We start from the raw sequence: 17,017 nt of genomic DNA, 5'->3' as shown, positions 1-17,017 counted from the left end.
ACTGCCAGGTGGGTAAGGGAGTTGGAGGGGGGTGAGTTGCCCAGGGGTCCGCCAAGGGGGGAGCCAGGGAGCTGGCATGGAGGAGGATGCCCAGCCTGGCGGCCATCAGAGTTCAGGAACACTGCGTGCCTACCCCCTTCCTAATGGTCCCCTGGCGCTTTCCCCAGTTCCTCATCGGTGACCACTCCCAGACCCTGACTTCTCTTTTCTTTCTCCAAGGACTGTGTCTAAATGAGGCCAAGCTTTTCCTAACCCAGGCGACTTACCTGTTCAAGATGCCTTAGGGAGCGCTGGCTGGTGCAGTCCTGGACCCCGCACCCACCCCCATATCACAGATGAGTATTTTTGGCAACTTCTCCCCAGAATAAAATCTTTCACTTTTTGACTGTGGATGAGGGTGACTGGCCTGGTGCCCTCTTTAGAGGGTGGCCTTGTCTGCCCCACGTGGATGAGTGGACCTGCTGGTCCCTACTCAGGCCCCGACCCCAGGGTCAGCCTCCCAGAGCCACCAGCCAGAACCACCATGGCTGAGTCCCAGTAGAGAATCAACAGCAAACATTCTTGCCTCTGCTACATTTTCCACCATGGCAAAGTGTCCCGAGGTGCCTTAGCCCTGTGTTCTGAGGACAGGGGTGGTGGTGTGAGCTGCCCAGGTTTGCTCAGGGAGGCCTCAGCTCTCCAGCCCCTGGCCAGTAGCTGTCCTCCTTGGGTGCTGTACATGGGTATGAGGGCCCCAACTTCCTTCCACCGCCTCCCACGGCAGGAAAGGGAGGTGTGGCCTGGGCTCAGGCGAAGAATCCCATGTCAGGCTTGTCCCCTGCAGCCCTGACCCTTGGGCACCCACACACATCCAGGCTCGATTTTCAGACCCTCCTATCCATCCCCAGTCGCCCCTCAAAGCTGCCTTCCCAGCCATTTTTCAGTTTTACAAAGGGAATCCAGCCAATCGGGTTGGTTCCTGCAGCCCAGGCATTGAGGAGTGAGGCCCAGGTAGGTGACTGTGTAACCATTTGCATTAGGACAGGCTCCTCAGAGTTTAGGAAGGTGGGGAAAACCACCAGCAGCCAGCCAGGAGCAGTGTCAGAAGACAACAGTCCTGTTCCCCATAGAAGTTGTGGGGGAACAAGCTGGCCTTTGGCCTGGTCCCAGATGGGAGCTGCAGGCAGAATCCTTGCCCCTCCAGATTCCAGCCCCAGAGGGTGGGGTCTGCAGGAAGCTGGGAGGGAGGTGCTGCACCGACCCCCAGGCAGGTGCCTCAGGAAGGTAGCCCACCCTCTCCCAGCAGGGAAATGTGCTTGGGGAGCAGACAGAACCAGGATGGGGTCCGCAGAGTGGGAATTTCAGAAGGTCCTGGGTCCAACCTCCTCCTTTGCCAGGGGGACATGGCTCCTGGCCTGTGATGCAGCAGCAGTGTCAGGCTGGACAGGGGGTAAGGTGACCAACCGTCCCAGATCTGCCTGGCTCATGGCTTCAGCAGGATCCACAGGAAACCACCCCACCAGCATGTGCAGCTCTTGTTCCCCAGGAGAAATGGCCTTGGGAAGAGCAGAAGTTGGCCAGCAGGCTCCCAGCACCTCGGGCTGTGCCGGTGACACGGCCTTGGCCATCCTGGGAATGGGTCCGAGGGGACCCAGTGCCCCCCACCCCTAAAAGAGTGGAGTTATTCTGAGGCGCATCTGAAACACATAAATTGCCCAAACAGAAGCTGTGGCTAAGCAACCAGAGACCCTTCCAAATGCTGGAATTGGAAATAGCCTTGCTTCAAAAGACCTCCTTTTGTCCAGCCCAGGCAGCCTCCCCAACACTGACGCTGGGAAGTAACCAGACTCAAAGCTCGCATCTGTCCTCAGATGAGTCCTGCTATAAAAGCCCCTCAGAGACTTCCAGAGCCATGGTGGCCCCGCCCACTGCCGGGTTTGGGGGCCGGCCTTGGGGACAGCGTGGTTTTCTGCTGCCGGCCACAATGTGTTCTCAGAGAGCCCTCCAAAGACCCTGGGAATCCTTAGCGGCCCTGGGAGTGTCCACTTCATCCAAGAGAATCTTGGAGAACAAGCCCTTCTCTTTTGAAAGCTGTCTGAAGGGGAGCCCTGCCTGCCCGCAGAAAGCGTTTTAAGAGTCTCCATTCATCCACCAGCTGCCCCCCTCCAACCTACGGAGCAGGCCTTTCACTTGTGAAGCTCTTCCTGGTGAAAAACAAGGTCCCTCCAGATTCCGACCGACTTGGAGACAGGAACTGGACACACACGTATGTGGCCAGTGGAGTGGCCTGGCTGACTAGGGGCAGGCTGGCTGTGTCCCCACTGCGACGGTCCGCTTCAGCCAGCTGCGGCCTTGCAGGAACCTGGGCCAGCTGTTACAAATGTCCAAGGTGAGCCAGAAGTGAGGCTTTTCGTGCAAACTCTCATTTTAAAGTGTTGGCAGACCATTCAGAAAGACATGGAACATGATGCAAGCCCAGCAGCATATGTCAGGGCACTAGGCGTTTGCAAACCCCTAAGTTAGCACGCTCAGGTGTTTTAACGGCAGACTGGAAAGACACACCCACTGCCTGTCACCTGGGGAAGCCAGACCTTCATCCCACATGCTGCCACGTCCAGTCTTCAGAAATGAGAGCTCAAATCGTCCTTTCAAGCAATGTCACGGATGCAAATGGTGTTTAGAGCAGAACTTTGCAAACGGTCATTTGAGCTCAAGTCCGGCAGGCAGGTAGGGGGTGACCATGCCCAGAAGAGACTGTGCTTTGAAGTAACAAGGCCAGTTTCCCGTGTGTGCTGCTGGGGTAGCTCCCAGGAGGCGCTGAGATCGAGGACAGCCGAGGATGGCTGTCTCTTCCCTTCCGTTCATGCACCAGCACCTTTGCTTTCCAGCCATTTTACACCCTAATGTGTAATAGATGGTTCCTGACTCCTTCAGCCTTGCGTCTGAGCTTCCAGCCTTAGGGAAGTTGAGGAAGGTTCCAGGTTCTCTGTTCCCAGCTCTGCCTCCCCCTCAAGTTTGTCTGGCCTGCTTTTGCAGCCTTTCCCCTGGTCTGAGCATCTCAGACCAAGAGCTCCCAGCACACCTGACAGGGCCTCTGCATTTGCTGGGAAGTTAGGGGAGTCCCCAGCCCCAGCTCTGGCCCTGCTCTCTGCCCCCTCCTTGCTTGGGGCACTGATGAAAAATCAGGTTCCTGGGCCCTCCTCCAGAGCAGTTGCCTCAAGCACCCAGAGGACCCTTATGCCCTACAAGTTTGGGGTCATGAGTCTGGTGGCTCCCGGTCACTGGGAGGCACGAGTGCCCGGCTCCTGCCTCACAAACACCTGGGAGTTGTTCGAGTAACAGTTCTGACATACAGTTGGCGTTCTCTAAAGTTCACCCTTTCAAGGTATATGATTAAGTGGTTTTTATTCTGAAGTTGATCAACCAATATCCTGTGGAACGTTTAAAATAATACTGTCAGGGCTTCTCCCCTGGGACTCTGATGCCATGGGATCTAGGAGTCTGTGGCTTGTCTTTTTACGGAGCTCCCCGGAGGCTCTGCTGTGCAGCCAACTATGGGAACCTGGGTTTAGGGGACATTTTGCACGTCTACAGATACTTCCGGTTGTCACAACTGGGGGATGCTACTGGCATGTAGGGGGTGGGGGCCAGGATGCTGGCCAGTATCCCAGAGCACATGACACCCCATGGCAGACAGTAATCCAGCTCCAAATATCCACAGTGCCCAGGCTGGAAACCCAGGACCTACAGGAACCTCAAGTCCTTTCCAGCCTGATGTGACCACCTGAGGCCTCCAGGCCAGCCCATGGCGACCCCCAGACACAGAAGTGCACCTCACCTCCAACAGATCAGCACTCAGTAGAGATGTTGTGTAGGGACACCTCTCAACGTGGAGCTTGAGGTCCTCCATCTAACAAAACTCTGAGTAGCAAGACTGGCTTATTTACAGGCGCCCCGCTGGCCTGCCTGGGGTTGAGCCTCTGCCTCCAGGAGTGCAAATTCTCGATGGTGCACGGTCTCGTCTCTCACACACACACACCACCCAGTCATCTGCTCACTGGGACAACCCAGGCACACGCACCCCTACAGAGCTGAGAACCCACAAACACATACTTGCCTCTGCAGCTCTCCTGCCGCTCGAGGGGGGCTGTGTGGCAGTTATCTGCGCATTTTCTCCCATCAGAAGGCTGTGGTGAAGATTCAGGAGGCTCAAGACACCCTCACCCTCACCCTGCCCCGCCCCTCCCTCCCTCCCCTCTCCACAAGAACTCCTCACAGAGCTGTCGTTCTCCGGGAGGAAGGCCAGGAAGGCTGCTGGAAGCGGGGGAGGGGGCGTGGTTCAAGGTGAGGACACGATTCCAGGACAGAAACAACAGCTGGAGCCGGGCCCAGCAGTCAGTCTTCAGTAACAGCCAGAGAGCAGAGTCGTCCCGAGCCTGTCCAGGGTCCAGCAGGGCGGAGACAAAGCTGAAGCCAGGTAGTGGCTCGGAGAACACCCAACACAGGAGCATCCTCATCAGAAGACCCAGCCCCATCCCTGGAAGCAAGGGCAGGACCGCCAGTGGGGAGCGCAGAGACGTCAGTCAAGCAGGAGACTTTCTGAAATAGAAGAAACTCTCCAACCCAGGTGTCATCCGCAGAAGACCAAGGTGCCGGGTGGGCGCCGGACAAGTGATCCTAAGTTAGAGAGTGAGGTCCGCCTGTACTGAAGGTTGGGCAGAGACCTTGGCCTCCCTCCTTCCCCAAAACCCAGCCCCTCACAAGAGGTACAAGGCTGAGGCTGCCCCAGGAAGCCCCTTTCCCAGCAAGGGCAGCTGCCGGGGGGGTGGGTGCGCAGAGTGGGGCACCCCTGGCTTCTCCCTTGGGGTGCAAGCAGGTGTCTGCCCCAGCCCAGCTCCAGAACAGCCCAGGATCCTATCGCTCCTAGGTTGCCAGTCTCCTTAGTGACCAAAGGTTTGAGCTGCAGGTTGGACTCTGCCCTGGGCTCGTCCTGTTCCTGTCACAAGCCCCCACTGGCTCTGCACAGAGGTCGGCTATGTGCACCTCCCCAGGGGGAGGGCCCTGCCCTAGTCGGCATGTCTATTGAAGGTTGGGCCTGCAGAGTCCAGCCTGTAGCCAGCCATTGGGACCCTAAGACACAAAGAAAGGTCCTGTGTGAGACTCAAGCAGACGGGAAGGCAGTTGTTAGCCCTGGAGGTCGGGATCAGTCCAGCCTGACAGTGGGGAAGGATGGGCAGGAGGCAGGGATTCTGGGAACACAGGCCAGAAACTAACTTCATGGGAAGAGCCTTGGATGGGCAGAAAGGTTCCAGAGCCATGTTGTGGTTGAAAGACAGCAGCAGACAGGAACCGTGTGGAGCCAGGCGGGACTGGGGGTGCCCTGCCTCTCCACATGGAGCCAGCCGGCAGCAAAGCTCAGGATGTGAGGCAAGACCACAGAGCCTGGTGGTGGTTTGAACTCTTTCTTCTGTTAAAAGGGGGAATTGAAAGGGTGTGAGGTACCCCCGGGCTCTGGGGGAGGCATGCAGGCAGCCCCAGCAGGCAGGCGCTGGGGAATGGGTGGGAAGAGTCCTGGAGTTTCCCACAATTCTTTTCTCTGCAGGGAACAGCAAGGCTGGCTGACAAGGGGGTGGGAGAGAGGCAGGGCCCTGGGGAGAGGGGTGGCGGGCAAGGGGCTTGGGGGCTCACTCTAACATGCAAAGTCCAGCTGCCCCATAAACTAGGTTGCTTCTTGGAGAGCGACATACATATAAATACAGACACAGCTACACACACACATGCGGAGAAGGCTCTGCATTCCCAAGGGTGGGGATCTAGGCCTGCTGGCCCCCAAGGAGCTCCAAGGCAGGAGCCAGCCAAGTCTCCGCTGCTGTGGCGATTCTCCGCAGCCCCCTGGGCTGGGGCAGGCCAAGCAAGTCCTCTGGGGAAGGCTGCTTGTTCTCTGAAGTTCTGTCCACCAGCACCAAGACAACTCTGAACCAAATCCATGCAAGGTGGGTGCCCCGTGCCTGCGCGTCCATGTCTGTGCGCGGGCAGCCTGTGTGCTGGCACCAGGGTCCAGTCTCTCCCCTCCAGGGCTCCGGGGAACGGGGGGTGCAGACAGAGGAGGGTGAAGGGGGCCCACAGAGACATCCTCTCCCCCGCCCCACAGGGTCCTGGCCTCCGGGAGGGGGGAGGGGCCTCCCTTATCTCTCGGCCTCCATGGCAGGGTGGGCCCTTGGTTCTGAAGTGGCCTGCTGGGGGGCCAAGGGTGGCCAGTCTGACGCTGGGGAGGGAGGTGCCGGAGTCCACAGGGGCGGCTGCTGCGGCTGGTGGTGCTGTGGCCCCCCTGGGGGCGAGGCCGCAGTTGGCCAGCTCGGGGCCGCGAAGCTGCCAGTGGCGGCGTGGGGGAAGTGCGGCGGGGGGGACGTGGCCGTGGCGGCCATTGGGCTACCACTGCCACCACCGTGAAAGCTCTCGGAAGCCTTGAGACGGGAAAACATGGTGAGGGCATCAGGGAAGTTGGGGGGCGTGGCAGGGGTGTTGGCAGGAGTGCACATCTGTGGGGGGAAAACAAGAGAGGGTGGGGTGAGCACCCCTTTGTGGGAGGGCCCCTGGCCTCCAGCTGCCTCCGAGGAGGAGACACACACTCAGCCGCTGTGGGGAGCTTCTGGGCCTCTGTGCTGGCTGCGTCCTGGCTCCCTCCGCGACACAGTCCACTAGCTCGGGGCTCACAGAGGGAAGGCACAGCCGAGACGGGCCGGCCCACCACACCCCCGGGCAGTCTCCAAGGAGGACCCTCCGCAGCAGAGAGCCACTGCAGCTTCCCCGGGGGAACGAGGCTTCCCTGCCCTGGACCAGGAGCACCCCCTCTTGCCACCCCTGGGGCCGCAGGACACTTACCATCTGGTGGTGGTGGTGGCTGTAGGGGATATTGGTCTCCTGGAAAAAGGCGCTAAGAGCCGTCTGTGGAAAGAAGGCCCAGATTTAATTACCCTCAGGCCCTTGTTTCCAGAATCTCCGGGGCTTGGTGTGGCCCTGGGCCTGGCTACGGAGCAGAAGTGAATGGAAGGAGCGTGCCTGTCACCCCCCAAGGAGGCGCTACAGACTCCCGGGCAGGCTGGCCTCCAGCTCCGCACACACCTAATGTGGTCACTGTGACCTGGGGAGCAGAGCAGGCAGCACCCTCTCCCGGTCTCACAGGGAAAGACTGAGATTCTAGCCTGACTGTCACCAACTCCATGGGTGGCAACTCCCTCATCTGAGCCTCAATTTCCTCATCTGTGAGCCAAGGGATAGCAAAGACTCCCAGATGTTAAGTCTATGACCCGCCTGCCCCTCTCCTTGGCTGGCCACAGGAGCCTGCCATGATCTGGGCCTCAGTTTCTCCATCTGCACCACAAGGAGACTGGGCTGGGTGGTTTCCTGATTCCCCTCCCCTGCTGCAATAACCTGAGATCCACATTCCACCTGGGAGAGCCGTTATTACGTAGGATGGTCTGGGTTTTGCACTCGCTGCCCCACTCGCCCAAGCCTCCCTTGGAATGTTCTTAAGGTGCAGAGCAGGAGGATGGCGGAAGGGGGTCTGCACCCAGGGTGGTGAGAAAGGGAGTGGGAAAGGAGGCAGAGAGCAGGTCTGTGCCAGACAAACTCATGTGGAGGCCCTGGGGGACTGGCAAGAGGGGGGCTCCAGGAGCCCGAGGGAGGTGCTGCATTTGGTCTGTCCTGGCCAGGGGCCTGCAGGAGGGGTGCTGAGGAAAATAAGGGAGCCAGCTACTCTTGCAAAAGTGCTGGGTGAGGGAGTATGTGCCAAGTCCCAGGCCCAGCCCCAGCTGCCCTCCTTCGCCACCCCTTTAGGTTCCCTGCCCCCCAAACCCAGCCCAATCCCCTGCCCGCCCCCAACACAGCCAGACCAAGCTGGCTCCCAGGGCTTGCCCTGGGGGTTTGTTTTTTTTTTAGATTCAGATGAATTTTTCTGGGAATTTCCTGCTGGAGATTTCCTACCCCAGTGTCCCCAAACAGGGTGTGGGAACGGGCTGGGGTTAAGTACCTCCTCAGGACTCCCTCCCACCTGGGAGCCCCAGGGGACACACCCAAACCATTCCTTCCCAACAGCAGATCCAAAGGCCACCTGAGTGAGAATTCCAGTGAGAACATTCTGCTGCCTTAAAGCACCACCACTTAAAACACACAGGTCCCCTTCCCCCTGCAGCCGCCTGACCTCGTTAACACCTGAATCACAAAGGTATGACCCAAAAACACGGCCTTTGGCTGGGTCAACCCTCAGCCGGTGAGCATGCTGGGGAGGTTACAGTGGGGGAAGGGTAGCCCTGAGGAACCCCTCACTCACTTTCATGCAAGGACCTACGGTTTGGGGGTTCACATCCCATTTTCACCTTAAGTGAACCTCCCTAGTATCCATATCCTCCATGTTACACTTGTGAAACATAGACTCAGGGAGCCCAGAGCATATGGCTCCTACCCCAGGGGCTCACCAGAGCTACCAAGTCTGCAGGCCGCTCCTGCCCCTGTTGGGGACAGAGTTTTCCCCAGCATTTCAATCCTCAAAGCTACATTTTAATTCGCATGAGGAGTGACACCAACCCGGGCTGAGATACAGTCCAGCAGGTGCCGGGCTCTGTGCTGGGCTGAGAGTGCAGACACGCAAAGGCTTCCCACCAGACACCTGCCTGCCCAGCCCCAGGCAGGGAGGGAACCATGTATGCAGATGTGGGACTCAAGCAAACTGCCATGAATGTGGTTTTACAAGTTTTGCCACATCTAGCCTTTGAGACAAACAGGCTGATTAGGGAGCTTCCTGCAGGGTGGGGCTCTAGGCCCTGCGGGGGGTGGGAGGGGTGGGGGTTGGAGGGAGTGGCCATTCACTTCTTAGAGGTCAACTCCCACACTGGAGGTGCAGAGAAAACAGAGGCCAGAGGAGGGAAGGGACTTGCCCAGAGCCAGCAGCCTCCCATCTTGGGGTGTGAGAACCACAAAGGATCAGCGGTCCCTCCTAAAAGCTCTGGTAGATGTTGGTGAGCAAAGATCCCCCTGGCTGGACAGGCCACTGCTCCCCCAGGCTGTCCAAACCTTTGGGCTGGAATTCTGATCCCCATCCCATTCTCAGGAAACTGCGCCCTGGAATCCCCTGGCTCACTGTCCCCTCAGCAGGCCCAAACACCTTTTCCTGGGATGGCTCCCCATCAGGAAACCAGGCCCCTGGGCCCTGGCTGGGCACAGACACTGGCTGGGCTGTGACCTTACACCTGTGAGGGGTGGAGCTCAAGGACTCTGGCCTCTTTCCTAGATACTACCCTGGGTTATTTCTGGGGCAGTTGAGCTAGGCAAAGCCAAGTGGCCTCTTGGCAGCACAAGCCGTGGGCACTAGTGCCCTATGGGTCAGGGAGGCCTGGTGGGTGGGGTCCTGACTGAGGCAGCCCCACCTCCTGCCCAGCTGACTGGAAGCTACTGACCCATGTAAACCACGCCGTGCACTGTGCAGGTAGATTCTCCTGCCAGCATGGAGGCGGCCACCTGGGCACGCCTCTGGGGCGGGGTGCACAGATGCACACCCCTAGCTGTAGTGTGGGGTCCAACACAGCACCGGTACACTCGTGTGTGTACACGCGTGGGCACCAGCTGCAAAAACGGCGACGTGTGTGTACACGGAACACACACAGCCCGCACCCGCGCGCCGGGTGGACTGCGTGTTTACACACACGCCAACATGCCCACACGTAGCGTGGCGCGTGCGTAAATACAAATGCACATGTACGTGGACACAGGCGCCACCGAGCTGCCCACCGGGCACGCACACCCTCAGACCCACTCGCGCGGGGCGGCTCTCGCTGGCCCCGGGGCTCCCCGCCCCACCCCACGGCTCCCGAGACGGGGGCGGCGCGCGGTCCCGGCCCGGGGCGTCCTCCTTCCGGCCGCCTGCCAACTGTCCGTCCGGGCCGCGGCGCCGCCCCGCCCTGCCGTTACCCGAACAAAAGAGGGGGGGTCCCTGCATCCCGACTGCCCGGGGACGCAGGGGGGGCGGGGATTCGGGGTGCCGGCGGGGGCGGCCCGCCCCTCCCCCCACCCCGCGCGGGCGGCGTTTCCGGGGGCCGCGTAGACGCGGCCGCGACACCCGGCCGGACCCGCACGCCGCGTGTGCGCGCTAGGGCCCGGCCGCCGGGGCGCGCGGCCGTCGGGACACCTGGCCGAGTGCGCGGCCCCGGCCCGGCCCGGGCGCAGCGCGCACCGGCACGTGTCCACACCGTCCCGCACACGCGCGGTTGGCGGGAGGGACCCGGACCCCGACCCCGGCCCGGCCGCGCACCTCGAACTGCCAGTGGGCCGCCTGCAGCAGCTGCTTCGCCTGGTCGGCCGCACAGCCCGCCGTCAGCACGAACTGGTTGATCATGACCTGGTGCTTGAGCTCGTCCATGTTCACGGACATGGCGCCGCCGCCGCGCTGCCCGCTGCCTCCCGCCGCCGCGCTCCTCCGCCTCACGCGTCCACCATTAGCGAGCCGGCTCCGGCTAATACAAATATTTACTGTGCGGCTCTGACTCACCGAGCCTCGCCTGGCTCGGGGCCGCGGGGGCATGCTGGGAGATGTAGTCCCGCGCAGCGGCCGGCCGGGGGGCGCAGGGAGGTGTGTCCGGACGCTGCCCCTGCTGCGTGCGGAAGCGGGCAGGCGCGTCTGCAGGCCCTCACCGAGGCTCGTGGGGGTCCAGAAGGCGGAGGCCGCTGGCGTCTTTGCCCGGTGTGCCTGGCATCCCTCTGTTGAATGGGCGCACAGTTGGAAAGGGGGCCCCTAGAAATTTTGGCATAAATCGTAAGCACTGGGACGCACAGCCCCGAATGCCTGGCACACAGTAGGCGCCAATAAATACTTCTTCACTGAATGAATGAATGTACCCCTTAGGGTTCTGCAGAGTCACCGCCTCCAGGAAGCCTTCCGGTCTCCCCAGCGCCCCGAGCACAAGCTCACATCGCCCACACGTGATGCGGGTCCCTTCCCGGCCTGGTGCTCGGCCAGGCACACAGTAGACCCGAGGAACGTTTGGGGATGGCATGGCGCCCGAACAAGCCGGCGAGGCGGGCAAGCTCTGGTGCCTCGGGGTACCCTCCCCGCGGGGCTCCCACTTTCCCACGCAAAATCTCGTACGTTCTGCCGGAAATCTCAGCCTTCGGCTGCAGGCGCCAGGACCTGGCGGAGCCAGTTCCGGGGCGGCCCCGAACTCCTATTCCCAGAATGCCCCGGTTTATTTGCATCGTTCTGTCCCAAATGACGTCAAGTGAGTGAGGCCGCGCCACCGCCAATGGGCGGCCGCAGAGTGTTAGGACCTGGCCATATAAGGTAAACAAAGCTAGCCGCCCAATGAGGCTGCAGCGGGGGCGGGCGCTGGGTCGGAGCCGGCGGGGGCGCGTCACGTGGCGAGCGGGGGCGGGACTGGGGAGCACAGGAGGGGGGGAGTTGCGGGTTGTGTTTACAGCTCCGCACGCGGCGCTTCCGGTGACGTCGCGGGTCGGGCGTACGGGGCCAGGGCGGGCACGGAACGGGATCGTGGGGGCGGGGAGGGGGGAGGCGGGGAGAGGTCTGGCTCGGTCACCCCTGCTCTGAGGGACCTTGGCCCGGTTCCTCGCGCTCCCTGGGCTCCAGTTTCATCCGTTGGGCAACCGTTCTTTGAGCCCTTTCTCTTGCCCTGCCTTGACCCGGCGTTACTGCGGAGAGCACACCCCAGAAGAGTTGGCTGGGGAGGGGGGGCGGGGGTGTTGGGACCGTGTGTCAAAAATCCTAAGGATGGGGGCGCCTGCGTGGCTCAGTCGTTAAGCTCTGCCTTCGGCTCAGGTCATGATCCCAGGGTCCTGGGATCGAGCCCCGCACTGGGCTCTCTGCTCAGCGGGGAGCCTGATTCTCCCTCTCCGACACCCCCTGCTTGTGTTCCCTCTCTCGCTGTGTCTCTCTCTGTCAAATAAATATCTTAAAAAAAAAAAAAAAATCTCAGGGACGGATGTAGGCTTGTGGAAATGTAGAAAAGTGCCCTCTGGGAAGTGACACAGGCCCTGGGGGCTTGGGGTGAAAGGTCATTGGGAGGTTTTCCTATATTTGATCCGTTGTTGGCTTTAGGCTTAGTGTGGGGTCCAGAGGTGGTGGAGGGGTCCAATGGGAATCAGGAGATGTTTTGGATGTGTCTGATTCTAGTGGCGTGCCCCCCCACCAACCCAGCGCCTCAGTAGAGGAAATGCACTGGATGGAGGGAACTATGCCACACTGGAGGGGTGGAGAGAAGCCCTACCTGGGTCCTAACCCTTCCAGAGGTTCTGGCTTTGGCGAGTGGGAGGATAATGGGAGACTGGTGAACAGGGCCTGAAGGGTCCCAGGATTGTGGGGGTTGGGGGTGGGCAGGGGCACCCGGATGCTCCGGGAGGGAAGGGAACCCTGCATGGTCAGACCCCCTAAGCGGCCTTTGAGGGCTAGAGTGCCCTGGGCTTAGCCTATCTGCAGGTAGCAGACTCAGTGTCCTCTTCCAGGTGGGCGCCTCGGCTTTGGCAGAAGTAACCTGTCCACATGGGAAGTCAGGTTTGGGTGTCTTCTGCTACACGGGATCACTCAGGCTCCACCATTTTTCGCAAACCCTGATAGTGCCAGGAGATTTCTGGTCTTGTTAAGAATGGCTCTTCTTCTTTTTTTTTTTTTTTAAAGATTTTATTTATTTGACAGAGACACAGCGAGAGAGGGAATATAAGCAGTGGGAGTGGGAGAGGGAGAAGCAGGCCTCCTGCCGAGCAGGGAGCCCGATGCGGGGCTCGATCCCAGGACCTGGAATCATGACCTGAGCCGAAGGCAGCCGCTTAACGACTGAGCCACCCAGGCGCCCCAGAATGGCTCCTCTTCTTAACAAAGCACGGTAAGCATGAATTAATGTGGGTAAAGCGCCCAGCACGAGGTAGGTGGCTCTGAAAGTGGTTATTGCTGTCCCTGTTACACCAGGATAGCATCAGGGCATGCTGGAAGGTAAGCGGGTTTGGGAGCCAGACAGACCTGGGTATGAGTCAACTCTGCTGCTTACTAACTGATGTTGGATAAGCTACTGCAGCCTTGAGCTTTGTTTCATTTGTAGAACCCGAGGTAGCAGTGTGGGGCAATCCCAGGCCTGCTGAGGGGATTAATACCTGTGCAGTGGTCAGCAAGGGCCCAGCACTCAGTGTACAATCTCTAGTACTCACCTGTTTGCCTGCGTCTGGACCACTCTAGGGAGCCCAAGCCCCATTTTACTGATGAAGAAACAGGCTGGAATCCAAACCACCTTATGCTCTTGCCAGTGTTCAGAGCCAGTGGAGAACAGGCACCCAGTAGGCCATGAGGGTGTATTTCTGGCGAGTGAGAGAGGGCACTGCCCTGGCAGGGCCCACTAGGGGATTTTCTGGCTCAGGGAAGTACCTTCCCCCTTCCCCCTATCCTTACCCAGCAACACTCAGTTACCTGCCCAGGCTTGTCCAGCTCAGAAGGAGTACTTCCAAACCAGCAGGCTGGCTGGGGTGGGGCAAATGAGGCTGGCAGGAGCAAAGGTTACCCCTCTGGCCCCCATGGCACCCCTAGCCTGCTAGTTTTCCCAGGGGCAGCAGGGAAGGAAAAAACAATCTTGTTTTTAGCCAGGATCAGCCTGGCAGGAGAGTGGACTTTGGATTTCTTAGCTAGCTCAGATGGGGCCTGACAGCTGGGACCAGCAGATAGGACAGGGAGACAAAAAGGTATTTCTAGCAGTGCCCACATCTTACCTGAAGTTCTGGGAAGTTGGGTGCCCTGCCAAAGTCTCCCCAGCATGCCCTGGCCTCCTCCTTCCCACCTCCATCCTTTTTTCCTTTTCCTTTTTTTCCCCAAGATTTTAAGTTATCTCCACACCCAATGTGGGGCTCAATCCCACAATTCTGTGATCAAGAGTCTCATGCTCCACTGGCTGAGCCAGCCAGGCACCCTTCCACCTCCATTCTTTCAAATACTCCATAGATCATTGAGTGCCTGATTCTGGGAGCACAAGAATGAATAGGCAAGGAGGCTCAGGAAGAAGTCTGGACTCAAGGACTCATCACCCATTAACTGTGTCTAGTGTCTGTTTCAAAAGACCCAGTGCTGGCTGACTGAGAGGATTTGAGATCTGGCCACTGCCTCACTCTTGACCTCTGTTCCTATACCCTCCTCCCCATTTGAATTTAACCACACTGACCTTTGAGCCCCTGGATCATACTCAGCTCCTTGAAGTCTCAGGGCCTTTGCACATAGTGTTTCCCCGGCTTGGAACCTGGACTGGCTTACCTCCTTAGAGTTTGCTCCCCTGCTGGTTTGCTCTTATTTGTATTTCAAATCCTGGCTTAAATGTTACCTCTCCAGAGAAGCCTTCCCTGACACCCCTATCAATAAATCTCCCCTATTATTTCATTGCACCTCTATTCTCCTATAGCACTCACCACATTTTGTATTTATGCACCTGTTAACCTTTTAAGTGTGTCTCCTCACTAACCTGCATGCTCCACATCTAGGGTTCTTCCATTTGATCCCAGTTGCCTGGCTCGTAGCCTGGCTCATTGCGTGTTACATAGTAGCTGCATGGTAAATATTTGTTGAATAAATAAATGAATCAGCACAGATGTTGACAGTAGAACTAGTAACAAATCAGAAAGGGCCTGCCTCCCAGCAGGGCATGGATAAGCACAGAAAGAACAAGTCCAAAGCTCTATTAAGAGGAATGTTTAATCAAACACCCAGCCCATGGAAACGACTGCCCTGGCCCAGGATCTATAGGAAGGACACGCTCCTAGGGTTGTTTTTCAATGAGAACATCAGGGTCTGTCCTACTCTCCTTGCCTCCCCCCCAAGCAGGGAGGCCAGTAAATTGAATTCAGTGTTGGTATATGTAGGTGTGTATACGCACAAATGTTATGTGACTTAATAAAGATAAGGGAAGAAAGATCACATGGTGGGGGGGGTGTCTTCAGGCCCATCTGGTGGCAAGGGACATGAAACTTAGCACATCGGGATGTTTCTGCCTCTGGGGTGGCAGGGGAGTGTGGCAGTAAAAGGAGTGGCCTGGTACAAGTTTCAGCTTCATTACTGTTTATCTACTGCAGCCTAAGTGGGGTACTTCACTTCTTCTAGCTTCACTTTCCTTTTTTCATGAATTGGGGATGAAAATAAAAGCTACATCAGAAAATTAAATGAGAGGGGGCGCCTGGGTGGCTCAGTCCTTAAGCGTCTGCCTTCGGCTCAGGTCATGGTCCCAGGGCCCAGGGATCGAGCCCCGCATCGGGCTCCCTGCTCTGCGGGAAGCCTGCTTCTCCCTCTCCCACTTCCCCTGCTTGTGTTCCCTCTCTCGCTGTGTCTCTGTCAAATAAATAAAATCTTAAAAAAAAAAAAAAATTAAATGAGAGACTATGTCTTAACACGATGTCTGGCACATAGTAGGTACTCAGTAAATGGGGATCTTGATTGTAAAGCAGAGATTTAATCAGGCCCCTCCAAGACCTAGACTCTACTCATAAGCACACAAATCTTTCACCTCTTACTAATTTTGGCTTCCCAGGTTCCCTGACAATAGAAGGTTGTGTTCTGGACTCTGGCCTCCCGAGGGGCAGGACTCGTTTTAATGTGGAATGTGGTGCATTTACCATTTGAGACCCTTCGCCAGCTGCGCCCTCCCCAGCTGCTTTCCTGGTAGAGCAGGCTTGCCTTGGGAAGCCACTTTCTTCTTGGAACCCCAGTTTCTCAACTGAAGAGTAGGTGAAAACAATCTCCACTTGGCCTACTTACAGAATTTTATGTGAATCAAAAGCCAGGAAAGTACATTGCAACCTGCAAGCCTTTAATCCTGACCAATTTTTTAAACGTGCCTTCAGCACCTCATATGCAGCCATCCCTTGTGCCTCAGTTTCTCTATATGTAAAATGGGGAGAGGTCTGTGGGGCTGTAAAATTATGTCTTCAAAGTAATTGTTCTGGACGTGGAGCCAAAGAGAAGCTTTGAGTTCTGGAAAAGGCTAAAAGAAGCGCTTAGCTTCTCCTGTGAACCCCAATTCCTAGTCGGCTTGGGTTCCATCCCAGCTATCGCCGGGTGGCAGGTAAAGGTGTGCCCTCTTCTGGACGGGGCAGGAGATCGACCCTGGGAAGTGGGGAGAACCATCGTGGCTCAGGGAGATATTTTAGAGAGGGGGTAAATGGAAGGGGCTGGGTTCCTATAAGAATCTATATATGAACAGATTATCAGGAGACTAAAGAGTTAGGATGTTAGTGACGTGTTTGCAATGCAGAGGAAAAGTCAGTTTGTGGTGTGGGTGATGGTTCCTCCCCTCTGGATTCAGGTCCATTTGGTTTGTCCCGGAGTCCTGGTCAACGTCTTCACTGGGCCGCGGCGAAGGGCATCCTGGGACATGTAGTTCTTTGGTGGGCTTCCTGCGTCGCAGCCCGTCGCCGTCGGCGACTAGGGGACTGCATTTCCCGAGGTGCCTCGTGCCCGGGGGGCGGAGGGCTGCCGTGGCGTCCGGACCCCGGCCGAGCTGGGGGTTGGGCCTTGGAGGCCGAGGTGCCCGCGGTTGTGGGCGAGTGTCCGTGTGGCCTGGTCCGGGCCATGTCCGCGTGAGGACGCCGCCGCCGCTAGCGTCCCGACCCGGCCCGGCTCGGCTTGCCGCGCACCATGGGCTCCATCCTGAGCCGCCGCATCGCGGGCGTGGAGGACATCGACATCCAGGCGAACTCGGCCTATCGCTACCCGCCGAAGTCCGGTGAGCGGCAGGCGCGGCCCCGGGCGCGCAGCAGGGCGAGGCCTGGGCCGGAACGCGGGGTGGGCAGGGCGCGCCCGCGCGGTGCGCCCCGCAGAGGGTGCGGTGGGCTCTGCTCGGCCCCTGGCCCTCCCTGTGTCTCCCGGCCTGGGGCTCCGCGCGACCTCCACTCAGACCGTGGGTGGGGCCCCGGGCTGCCTGCCCCGTCCCGGCGGGGTGACCTTGGGTCAGTCACTTCGCCCGCGCACGCCTCAGCTCCCTCGTCCGCACACAGGGGAGACTGAGTAGGAAACCCC

General features: G+C 58.7%; 2 protein-coding genes across 6 annotated transcripts in view; one reads left to right on the top strand and one right to left on the bottom strand.

Moving 5' to 3' along the window:
- Nucleotides 1-5,425: 5,425 nt before the first annotated feature.
- Nucleotides 5,426-11,135, bottom strand: UBALD1 (UBA like domain containing 1). The gene is made up of 3 exons (XM_036091111.2): nt 10,283-11,135; nt 6,862-6,924; nt 5,426-6,518 (listed from the first exon to the last, which is right to left on the bottom strand). Exons 1-3 carry the CDS (start codon nt 10,550-10,552, stop codon nt 6,165-6,167), a joined length of 687 nt encoding a protein of 228 aa, XP_035947004.1. The 5' UTR covers nt 10,553-11,135; the 3' UTR covers nt 5,426-6,164.
- Nucleotides 11,136-16,463: 5,328 nt separating this feature from the next.
- Nucleotides 16,464-17,017, top strand: part of MGRN1 (mahogunin ring finger 1) — a 54,735-nt gene continuing 54,181 nt past the window's right edge. For 2 of the 5 annotated variants that reach the window (XM_036091205.2, XM_036091213.2), the window contains exon 1: nt 16,473-16,724. In XM_036091205.2, the coding sequence (XP_035947098.1) occupies nt 16,637-16,724 (88 nt within the window). In that variant the 5' untranslated portion in view covers nt 16,473-16,636. Of the gene's footprint in view, nt 16,725-17,017 lie in introns of all 5 variants that reach the window. The other 3 variants (XM_078074876.1, XM_036091197.2, XM_036091222.2) reach the window with 3 other exon arrangements.

Source organism: Halichoerus grypus, chromosome 6 (genome assembly GCF_964656455.1).
Source record: "Halichoerus grypus chromosome 6, mHalGry1.hap1.1, whole genome shotgun sequence".
Lineage (NCBI taxonomy): Eukaryota > Metazoa > Chordata > Mammalia > Carnivora > Phocidae > Halichoerus > Halichoerus grypus.
The sequence above is the reverse complement of the archived record's forward strand: the minus strand, read 5'-3'. Positions and strand labels throughout refer to the sequence as shown.

Coding starts and splice junctions, on each gene's coding strand:
- UBALD1 (XM_036091111.2), bottom strand. CDS start 10,552: ATGCCCCCGCGGCCCCGAGCCAGGCGAGGCTCGGTGAGTCAGAGCCGC. Junction 6,925..10,282: donor CGGCCCACTGGCAGTTCGAG/GTGCGCGGCCGG, acceptor TTCTTTCCACAG/ACGGCTCTTAGCGCCTTTTT. Junction 6,519..6,861: donor GCCACCACCACCACCAGATG/GTAAGTGTCCTG, acceptor TTCCCCCCACAG/ATGTGCACTCCTGCCAACAC.